The sequence below is a fragment of the Pelophylax lessonae genome, assembly GCF_965119305.1.
Source record: "Pelophylax lessonae genome assembly, chromosome: 7".
In the NCBI taxonomy this organism is placed as follows: domain Eukaryota; kingdom Metazoa; phylum Chordata; class Amphibia; order Anura; family Ranidae; genus Pelophylax; species Pelophylax lessonae.
Window position 1 is genome coordinate 7,980,652 of NC_138774.1, and position 12,298 is coordinate 7,992,949.

Consider the following 12,298-nt stretch of genomic DNA (forward strand, 5'->3'; position numbering starts at 1 on the left):
TTCTTCAGGAATTTTAGAACTCAAGGAGGACACTATAGAGAGCTTGCTGGCGGCCGCCTGTCTGCTGCAGCTTACTCAAGTCATAGAAGTCTGCTGCAACTTTCTAATGAAGCAACTCCATCCATCCAATTGTCTGGGAATACGGTCGTTTGGGGACGCACAGGGATGCGTGGAGCTCCTGAGAGTAGCACACAGCTACACTATGGTAAGATATGCCTTTTTTTAGAGTGTATATGGTGTAAAGCAATACAAAAATTCCCTTGCTCTCCCAAGATAGTGTGTACAAAATACAGGTTTTTGTTGCATGTATCTGCAAATTTATTTGAAGCCACATTGCTGCATCAAGGCACCTCTGTAAAGTGTGGTTCCTATCTCCTCAGTTTCCAACTATAGGATATATAGCAATTCAAAAACAGACATACCTGGAGATATCACAATTTCTCCATAAAGGAACAACAACACAGCAGAAAACCAGATATCACCAAAGGTTTTCACTACATACATCTGCAAATACATGTCTGCCACGTCAAGGCACCTCTGTTGAGTACAATTCCTAACTCAAATTTTTTGGGTTTCTAATTATGTGATACACATACACAGCAATGTAAAAACAGAGAACAGACTCACTTGGAGGTAGAACCAACTATGTGATATCCAGCAGTTCAAAAGCAGAGAACAGGCTCACTTGGAGGTAGCGCTGAATATGGGATATTTAGCAATTCAAAAGCAGAGAATAGGCTCATGTAAAGGTAGCCCCAACTATGGGATATCTAGCAATTCAAAAACATAGAACAGGCTCACATGGGGGTATCACCATTTCTCTGTAAAGGCACAACAACACAGCAGAAAACAAGATATCACCAAAGGTTCTCATTGCATACATCTGAAAATACATGTAAAGCCACACTGCCGCGTCAAGGTGAGTACAATACCTAAATGTAACTTTTTGGGTTTCTAACTATGTGATACACAGAATTACAAAAACTTAGAACAGGCTCACTTGGAGGTAACCCCAACTATGAGATATCTAGCAATTCTAAAGAAGAGAACAGGCTTACTTGGAGGCAGCGCTAGCTATGGGATATCTAGCAACTCAAAAACATAGAACAGGCCCACGTTAAGGTAGCCCCAACTATGAGAAATATAGCAATTCAAAAACATAGAACAGGCTCACCTGGGGGTAGCACCATTTCTCTGTAAAGGTACAACAACACAGCAGAAAACCAGATATCACCAAAGGTTTTCACTGCATACATCTGCAAATACATGTGAAGCCACACTGCCGTGTCAAGGCACCTCTGTTGAGTACAATTCCTATCTCAAACCTTTTGGGTTTCCAGCTATGTGGTACACAGCAATGCAAAAGCAGAGAACAGGCTCACTTGGAGGTAGAACCAACTATGTGATATCCAGCAGTTCAAAAGCAGAGAACAGGCCCACGTGAAGGTAGCCCCAACTATAAGATATCTAGCAATTCAAAAACATAGAACAGGCTCACCTTTATTTGAAGCCACATTGCTGCATCAAGGCACCTCTGTAAAGTGTGGTTCCTATCTCCTCAGTTTCCAACTATAGGATATATAGCAATTCAAAAACAGACATACCTGGAGATTTCACAATTTCTCCATAAAGGTACAACAACAACAGAAAAGCAGATATCACCAAAGGTTTTCACTGCATACATCTGCAAATACATGTCTGCCACGTCAAGGCACCTCTGTTGAGTACAATTCCTAACTCTAACTTTTTGGGTTTCCAATTATGTGATACACACAGCAATGTAAAACCAGAGAATAGGCTCACTTGGAGGTAGCGCTGAATATGGGATATCTAGCAATTCAAAAGCAGAGAACAGGCTCATGTAAAGGTAGCCCCAACTATTAGATATCTACCAATTCAAAAACATAGAACAGGCTCACCTGGGGGTAGCACCATTTCTCTGTAAAGGTACAACAACACAGCAGAAATCCAGATATCACCAAAGGTTTTCATTGCATACCTCTGCAAATTCACGTGAAGCCACACTGCCTTGTCAATGCACCTCTGTAGGGTATGATTCCTAACCCTAACATTCTGGGTCTCTATTTTATACACAGCAATGGAAAAACAGACAACAGGCTCACATGGAGGTATTCCCAACTGTGGGATATCTAACAATTCAAAAACAGAGAACAGGCTCACTTGCCGGTAGCCCCAACTATGGGATATCTAGTAAATTTAAAAACAAAGCAAAGGCTCACCTGGAGATAACCCCAACTATGGGATATGTAGAGTTTCAAAAACAGAGAACAGGTTCACATGGAGAACGCATTGGCCCCGGTTCAGTGTAGCGGCCGCACACAGGACCGTGTGAGCCTCTACAATTGGATGCTGACAAACACCATCAGGGAGCACCTTTCTTCAACTTGGGTTACCCGATGTCATTGGATTCCCACAATTACCACCAGGGATCCCCCACAGCACCCCAAGGAGACTCGGAGGCTTCAGGGATTGGTTTGGAAGTACATTTATCTATTTTAATCTGTTTTGTTTATTAAACCTTTAAGGCTCACCATGAGACTTTTTTTGGAGGTCATTATTTATACCTGATTAACCATATGTGCACACAAGAGCGCCATCCTTCTTTTATGTTTCAACTGTTTCCATACGCCATCCCGTGTTAAGGATTGGGCAGCCGGGGTGCAATTGATGTACAGTCTTTACAATTTTACAAACTTCTAGGTTTATGACACAACAGGAAAACTGCATCCTGGATTTGCGCTTGAACCTTTTTTGTGTCATATGGAGGTAGCACCAACTATGAGATATCTAGCAATTCAAAAACATAGAACGGGCTCACATGAAGGTAGCCCCAACTATGGGATATCTAATGATTCAAAAACAGAAAACAGGCTCACTTGCAGATAGCCCGGACTATGGAATATCTAGCAATTAAAAAAAAAAAAAAAAAGAACAGGCTCATCTGGAGGAAGACCCAACTATGTGATTTCTAGCAATTTAAAAACAGAGAACAGGCTCACCTGGAGATAGCACCATTTCACTGTAAAGGTACAACAACACAGTAGAAAACCAGATATCACCAAAGATTTTTGTTGCATAAATCTGCAAATACATGTGAAGCAACACTGCCAAGTCAAGGCACCTCTGTAGAGTACAATTCCAACGAAAGGATAATGTACACAGCAATGCAAAAACAGAGAGAAGGCTCACTGGGAGGTAGCACCATTTCTCAGCGGAAGCCCAGATATCACTGAGAGCATCTACAAAGTTCCCATGTGTGTATGTACGAAATACAAAATGCCTGAACCTTACTCCCGTCCTCTGCATCGTAACATCACGGTCCTTCCAGGAAAATTCCGGAGAAATGCAGAGCAGGTTAAATCTCACGAAGAGATACTTCAATCCGTATTCAAGAATGTCTTCCCCCAAATTTTGTTTCCTCTTATAAGTATTCCCCCATGTAGGTGCGGTCTAGGTGGTATACCAGGTTTATGGAAGAACCACAAGACAGGGTGGCTTGGTGCTGTTTCTTTTATGATGAAGAGATTAACAAATTCAATAGTTAGGTTGACTATACACTTGAATGATACAAGTTTCACTTACGATTTCACTGTCCCGGGGGGGAGTGCTTCACAGGAGTTCTCCATTGGCGGGTTGATGGTTAGGTTAACTTTTGCTAGGTTCTGCCAGGTGGCTGTGGCTTACAATGGCCCAAGGCAATCTGTTTTGGGGGTGCAGATGGACACCCTGAAAAGGAATCCTCCAAAGCCCTACTCATCCGGAACCCCTCCCTAGACTGCACCTGAGCTTTCCCTACTCAGCTTAGCTCTTTCCCTGCCTATTGCCTCCCAGCAGGCACCCTAAATCACTTCGGCCCCCTATATTTTTAGGGTCCTACTTTACTTTGGATGGCTGCCATAGTCTCCCAGATCTTCAGCATCCAACTGGATCACAGTCCTCCCCAAGATGGCCTCCTGGAGCTCTAGAAAAGAGACAATTCATAGTCATGAAACTCCTACCAAGCTGAAGAGATGGCACGATACCCCCTCCAGATTGGAGGATATACTGCAGCCTGCACCCAGCTACACCAAACAATAAAAGTGCTCCTGATTTAATTGCATTATACCTCTGGATCTAGCTGGATGGAATGTGAAACGATCCTCGTACGGGGTAATTATAAATCTAGCTTTATTCTTTATAGGTTTATTTTGATAACATTAGGTAATTTTTAAAGGGTAAGGAGCCCAGACAGTATAAGCAGATCTTGTATTTTATTGCAAACCTTGGCTCTGCATGGCAAATGTGCCAATTGCTCAAGTGGCTATGTCATCCAAAGACAATTGCTGTCCGTCCAGGTACTTTTCACATGAAATACGGCTGATAAAAGTGTCTTCTGGATAAACAACATCTGGGAATCTTTAGATCTGTTCCTGCCATGAAACTTTTATTTTTCCCCCCATTTTTCCTGAACACAAGCACTGCTGGTCTTTCAGGACGTATCCTGTCGCTCTGAGCAGCCAGACAGGAAGTCCGATTTCTTCTAAAGAATGAAAATATCTGCTTGTCGCAGAGAAACGCCTGGACGAGGAGATAAGGGGCAGGATGTTGTTTGAAAGCATCTTCATTTGAGGACTTCCTCTGGGATCGGTCATGGCGATTGATGCTGTTTTTAATCAGGCTGTCCAGGGGAAGAGAGACATTGATTACCCACAGAAATCTAGCAGTGTCCTCTTTACTGAGTTCTGGGGATTATGGCCAGGAAAGGCAATTTATTGTACTTTCTTTGCTAACTGCAAAGGATACACCAATATCTGAGACACAATGAACAATAGTTGTGGGGGGGGGGGGGGGAGTGCAAAACCCCCAGCATGCACCTCTGGGTTCTGCTATCCATTGAGGCTGCCAGTTTTCTATATACGTATATATATTATATTATATATATATATATATACATACCGTATTTTCCGGCGTATAAGATGACTGGGCGTATAAGACGAGCCCCTAATTTTCAAGATAAAACATGGTTTTGGGCTATACTCGCCGTATAAGACTACCCCCCTTCCGAAGCAATGCAACACCATTGAAAAACATCAGATTTCTCATAGATCTCCAAGGTACCCCAAGTACCGTAATACATGTAATCTCTCATAATATCTCCAAGGTACCCTAAGTATTACCAGTAGATGTAATCTCAAGACGCTGGCTGTGCGGGAATTCAATAATAGAATACATCACTCTCCCTGATTGGCTCAGCGCGGTACACTGTATGTAGCCGAAGCTACGGTGCATACGGTATACCGGTACAGGATTCCCATACAGCCAGCGTCTTGAGAGATTACATCTACCGGTAATACTTATACTTAGGGTACCTTGGAGATATTATACTCGGCGTATTAGACGACCTCCCATTTTTGGGGAATTTTTTTGAGGTTCAAAAGTAGTCTTATACGCCAGAAAATACAGTACATATACAGGTGCATCTCATAAAATTAAAATATCATCAAAAAGTTAATTTATTTTAGTAATTCAATTCAAAAAGTGAAACTCGTATGTTTTATATAGATGTGTTACACACAGAGTCATATATTTCAAGCATTTCTTTCTTTTTAATTTTGATGATTATGGCTTACAGCTAGTGACACCCCAAAATTCAGTATGCACTCAATACTTGGTCAGGGATCCCTGTGCATGAATTACTGCATCAATGCAGTGTGGCATGGAGGCGATCAGCCTGTGGCAATGCTGAGGTGTTATAGAAGCCCAGGTTGCTTTGATAGCGGCCTTCAGCTCATCTACATTGTTGGGTCTGGTATCTCTCATCTTCCTCTTGACAATAACCCACAGATTCTCTCTGAGGCTTAGGTCAGGCGAGTTTGCTGGCCAATCAAGCACAGTGATACCATGATCATTAAACCAGGTATTGGTACTTTTGGCAGTGTGGGCAGATGCCAAATCCTGCTGGAAAATGAAATCAGCATCTCCATAAAGCTGGAAATCAGAGGGAAGCATGATGTGCTCCAGAATTTCCTGGTAGATGGCTGCGCTGACTTTGGTCTTATAAAACACAGTGAGCCAACACCAGCAGATGGCAGGTTGGCAGATATATAATCCGCCCCCGGTATGGTGTGATTTACTTCCTGGAACCTTCAATACCAGGGAAATACTCCCGACCCCCATCTTACCCAGTAGGAGCTTGATTTGGTTCCCTTCCCACTGGGGAAGGTCACTCAGGACCACCTTCATAAAAGCAGGAATACTCTACAGTAGGCCATTTCTACTGAAAGGCCAGCATTATGGTGGATCACCCCTACTGGACACTGATAGATACTACACCAAAAAGCCAAGAAGTGATAGTCAAGTGTCACTGCAACAAAAAGATCTGAAGAGGACCTAAAAGTTGGAACCAATAGGGCCTGCTTTATATTCTTCTCTTCTCTGCCCGCCACCTGTCATGTGACAGTGCTCCCTCCATTTGAACCTTCATTACCAGGGAAATACTCCAGACCCACATCTTACCCACTGGGGAAGGTCACTCAGGACCACCTTCATAAAATAAGGGATACTCTATAGCAGGCCATTTCTACCAAAAGGCCAGGATAATGGTGGAGCACCCCTACTGGACATTGATAGATACTGCACCAAAGGGCCAAGAAGTGATAGTCAAGTGTCACTGCAACAAAAAGATCTGAAGAGGACCTAAAAGTTCGAACCAATAGGGCCTGCTTTATATTCTTCTCCTCTCTTCCCGCAACTTGTCATGTGACATTGCTCCCTCCATTTGAACCTTCCATACCCGGGAAATACTAGTCCCGACCCCCAACTTACTCAGTGGGAGCATAATTTGGTTCCCTTCCCATTGGGGAAGGTCACTCAGGACCACCTTCATAAAAGCAGGGATACTCTACAGCAGACCATTTCTTCCGAAAAGGCCAGGATGATGGTGGAACATTTCTGCAACAAATAGACCTGAAGAGGACCTAAAAGTTGGAACCAATGAAATATAGTGCCCACTTTGTTTTTCTCTTTTTTGCCGCCCACTCTGAAGTTTTTGTGTGCCTCACCTATTGTCATGTGACAGCAGTCCATCCCTCTGAACCTTCCATACCAGGGAAGTACTCCTGACCCCCATCTTACCCAATTGGAGCTTAATTTGGCTTCCTTTTCATTGGGGAAGGTTGCTCAGGACACCCATCATACCAGCAGGGGTGCCCTACTGCTGGCCATTCCTTACAAAAGGCCAGAATGATCGTGGAGCACCCCTACTGGACACTGATAGATACTACACTAAAAGGCCAAGAAGCAAATCTGAATCTAAAGAGGACCTTAAAAGTTGGAACCCAATGAAAATAGTGCTCACTTTTTATTTTTATTTGCTTTCTCTCTTCCCACCCACCCTGAAGTTTTGTGTGTCCCACCCACCTTCATGTGACAGTACTCCCTAACTCTGAACTGCCATGCAAGGGAAGTACTCTGAAAATCCCCTTCTTAACAAATGAGAGAGTTATTTAGTTTCCTTCCCTTTGAGGAAGGTTGCTTAGGACACCCAACATACCAGCAGGGGTGCCCTACTGCTGGCCATTCCTTACAAAAGGCCAGAATGATGGTGGAGCACCCCTACTGGACACTGATAGATACTACACCAAAAGGCCAAGAAGTGATAGTCAAGTGCCACTGCAACAAAAAGATCTGAAGAGCACCTAAAAGTTGGAACCAATAGGGCCTGCTTTATATTCTTCTCCTCTCTTCACGCCACTTCTCATGTGACAGTGCTCCCTCCATTTGAACCTTCCATACCAGGGAAATACTCTCAACCCCCATCTTACTCAGTGGGAGCATAATTTGGTTATCTTCCCATTGGGGAAGGTCACTCAGGACCACCTTCATAAAAGCAGGGAATACTCTATAGCAGGCCATTTCTTCTGAAAGGGCAAAAAGAGGACCTAAAAGTTGGAACCAATAGGGCCTGCTTTATATTCTTCTCCTCTCTTCCCGCAACTTGTCATGTGACATTGCTCCCTCCATTTGAACCTTCCATACCAGGGAAATACTCTCGACCCCCATCTTACTCAGTGGGAGCATAATTTGGTTATCTTCCCATTGAGGAAGGTCACTCAGGTCCACCTTCATAAAAGCAGGGAATACTCTACAGTAGACCATATCTTCTGAAAGGGCAGGATAATGGTGGAGCACCCCTACTGGACACTGATAGATACTACACCAAAAACCAAGAAGTGATAGTCAAGTGTCACTGCAACAAAAGATCTGAAGAGGACCTAAAAGTTGGAACCAATAGGGCCTGCTTTATATTCTTCTCTTCTTTGCCCGCCACCTGTCATGTGACAGTGCTCCCTCCATTTCAACCTTCAATACCAGGGAAATACTCCAGACCCACATCTTACCCATTGGGGAAGGTCACTCAGGACCACCTTCATAAAAGCAGGGATACTCTATAGCAGGCTATTTCTAACGAAAGGCCAGGATAATGGTGGAGCAGTCCTACTGGACACTGATAGATACTACACCAAAAGGCCAAGAAGTGATAGTCAAGTGTCACTGCAACAAAAAGATCTAAGGAGGACCTAAAAGTTGGAACCAATGGGGCCTGCTTTATATTCTTCTACTCTCTTCCCGCCATTTGTCATGTGACAGTGCTCCCTCCATTTGAACCTTCCATACCAGGGAAATACTCCCGACCCCATCTTACTCAGCGGGAGCATAAATTGGTTATCTTCCCATTGAGGAAGGTCACTCAGGACCACCTTCATAAAAGCAGAGATACTTTACAGCAGGCCATTTCTTCTGAAAGGGCAGGATAATGGTGGAGCACCCCTACTGGACACTGATAGATACTACACCAAAAGCCAAGAAGTGATAGTCAAGGGTCACTGCAACAAAAGATCTGAAGAGGACCTAAAAGTTGGAACCAATAGGGCCTGCTTTATATTCTTCTCCTCTCTTCCCACCACTTGTCATGTGACAGTGCTCCCTCCATTTGAACCTTCCATACCAGGGAAATACTCTCGACCCCCATCTTTCTCAGTGGGAGCATAATTTGCTTCCCTTCCCATTGGGGAAGGTCACTCAGGACCACCTTCATAAAAGCAGGGAATACTCTACAGTAGGCCATTTCTTCTGAAAGGGCAGGATAATGGTGGAGCACCCCTACTGGACACTGATAGATACTACACCAAAACCCAAGAAGTGATAGTCAAGTGTCACTGCAACAAAAGATCTGAAGAGGACCTAAATGTTGGAACCAATAGGGCCTGCTTTATATTCTTCTCCTCTCTTCCCGCCACTTGTCATGTGACAGTGCTCCCTCCATTTGAACCTTCCATACCAGGGAAATACGCTCGACCCCTATCTTACTCAGTGGGAGCATAATTTGGTTATCTTCCCATTGGAGAAGGTCACTGAGGACCACCTTCATAAAAGCATGGATACTTTACAGCAGGCCATTTCTTCCAACTGGCCAGGATGGTGGTGGAGCATCTCTGCAACAAATAGATCTGAAGAGGACCTAAAAGTTGGATCCAATGAAAAATAGTGTCCAGTTTTTATTTTTTCTCCTTTTTTCCCATCCACGCTGAAGTTTTGTGTGCCCCACCCATTGTCATGTGACTGCACCCCATCCCTCTGAAACCTTCCATACCAGGGAAGTATTCCCGACCCCCATCTTACCTAATTGGAGCATAATTTGGCTTCCTTCCCATTGGGGAAGGTTGCTCCGGAAACCCACCATACTAGCAGGGATGCCCTACTGCTGGCCATTCCTTACAAAAGACAAGAATGATGGTGGAGCACCCCTACTGGACACTGATAGATACTACACCAAAAGGCCAAGAAGTGATAGTCAAGTGTCACTGCAACAAAAAGATCTGAAGAGGACCAAAAAGTTGGAACCAATAGGACCTGCTTTATATTCTTCTCCTCTCTTCCCGCCACTTGTCATGTGACAGTGCTCCCTCCATTTGAACCTTCCATACCAGGGAAATACTAGTCCCGACCCCCATCTTACTCAGTGGGAGCATAATTTGGTTCCCTTCCTATTGGGGAAGGTCACTCAGGACCACCTTCATAAAATCGGGGATACTCTACAGCAGGCCATTTCTTCCAAAAGGCCAGAATGATCGTGGAGCACCCCTACTGGACACTGATAGATACTACACTAAAAGGCCAATAAGCAAATTATTTTTATTCTTTTTCTCTCTTCCCACCCACCCTGAAGTTTTGTGTGTCCCACCCACCTTCATGTGACAGTACTCCCTAACTCTGAACCTGCCATGCAAGGGAAGTACTCTGAAAATCCCCTTCTTAACAAATGAGAGCGTTATTTAGTTTCCTTCCCTTTGAGGAAGGTTGCTTAGGACACCCAACATACCAGCAGGGGTGCCCTACTGCTGGCCATTCCTTACAAAAGGCCAGGATAATGGTGGAGCACCCCTACTGGACACTGATAGATACTACACCAAAAGCCAAGAAGTGATAGTCAAGTGTTACTGCAACAAAAGATCTGAAGAGGACCTAAAAGTTGGAACCAATAGGGCCTGCTTTATATTCTTCTCTTCACGCCACTTTTCATGTGACAGTGCTCCCTCCATTTGAATCTTCCATACCAGGGAAATACTCCTGACCCCCATCTTTCTCAGTGGGAGCATAATTTGGTTATCTTCCCATTGGGGAAGATCACTCAGGACCACCTTCATAAAAGCAGGGATACTTTACAGCAGGCAATTTCTTCCGATTGGCCAGGATGGTGGTGGAGCATCTCTGAAACAAATAGATCTGAAGAGGACCTAAAAGTTGGATCCAATGAAAAATAGTGCCCACTTTTTATTTTTCTCCTTTTTTCCCCATCCACTATGAAGCTTTGTGTGCCCCACCCATCATCATGTGACAGCGCTCCTTCCACTACAGTCTCATTTGATATAAAATAATTTAAAGTCCAGCGCGATGTGCAAAGCTTGTATGAACTCGGGAACTTCTACCACCAAACAGATGCAAGATAATCATCAATTGGATTATCTCACAAAAATAATTTATTTGGGTGGACCCTGAAGTTTTAATCATTGAATGGTTTAAAAAAAAAAAAAATGATAACAGAGATATTTTATGCGTCCATCTTTGACACAAATCATTGTTAGCCGAGCTCTCTAATACCCAGCAATCTTCTATCTCACGTTCCTTTGAGCAGCGATTATTGAAGCTTTTCTCTGATCACAACTTCCAAGCCTTTCAAGTCTCCCATTAGAGCGTTCCGGGAACATTGTTTCCGACTCTTGAAATGTCAGCGGGATAAAACGGCAGAAAGTGAAATATCATGACATTTGAGAAATTGCAGGAGGTGTCGCGTGCCTCTTTCTTGCTTGGCCCACAGAAAGTGCGGGCAAAAGAATTTTCATTGCAATTTTATCGCTGACTTAAAAGGGATATCAGACGGAGTGCGAGGTCTCGGAGCACGCTCCACACCTGCAATTTCTGCTCTTATTTATGACCCGGGATGGAGAGCCGACCCTCCGCCTGCAAATGATGGGTTTCAAATAGCTGCAATAAACTGCAAAACCAGCTCCATGGAATTGTCATAGAAGCTAAATTAGCATTTAAAGGAACAATTCACCTTACAATACAAAAATTCTTCAGCACTCAAACCAGTGAAGCAACACAAAAAAAATCTATTGTAGAGTGTTACTTGCATTTGGATGGTAATATATCTGTTTTTGAGCCCCTAACATTTACAGTATATTATTTACATATATATATATATATATATATATACACTATATTGTCAAAAGTATTGGGACGCCTGCCTTTACACACATATAAGCTTTAATGGCATCCCAGTCTTAGTCCGTAGGGTTCAATATTGAGTTGGCCCAACCTTTTGCAGCTATAACAGCTTCAACTCTTCTGGGAAGGCTGTCCACAAGGTTTAGGAGTGTGTCTATGGGAATGTTTCACCATTCTTCCAGAAGTGCATTTGTGAGGTCAGGCACTTGCTGTTGGAGAGAAGGCCTGGCTCGCAGTCTCTAATTCATCCCAAAGGTGTTCTATCGGGTTGAGGTCAGCACTCTGTGCAGGCCAGTCAAGTTCCTCCACCCCAAACCCGCTCATCCATGTCTTTAAGGACATGGCTTTGTGCACTGGTCCAAATCATTTGGTGGTGGTGGGGGGGGGGGATTATGGTGTGGGGTTGTTTTTCAGGGGTTGGGCTTGGCCCCTTATGCCTCATTTCCACTGAGCGGTATGGTTTGGTTTGGTACAGTTCAGTACGGTCGGTACGGTACACCTTGATCAGGCT

General features: G+C 43.9%; 1 protein-coding gene across 1 annotated transcript in view; it reads left to right on the plus strand.

Annotated features, from left to right (window-relative positions):
- Window positions 1-12,298, plus strand: part of KLHL4 (kelch like family member 4) — a 131,821-nt gene that overhangs the window by 22,522 nt on the left and 97,001 nt on the right. Inside the window, exon 3 of the mRNA XM_082264350.1 lies at window positions 9-205. Coding sequence (XP_082120476.1) covers window positions 9-205 — 197 coding nt within the window. The remainder of the gene's footprint in view (window positions 1-8; window positions 206-12,298) is intronic.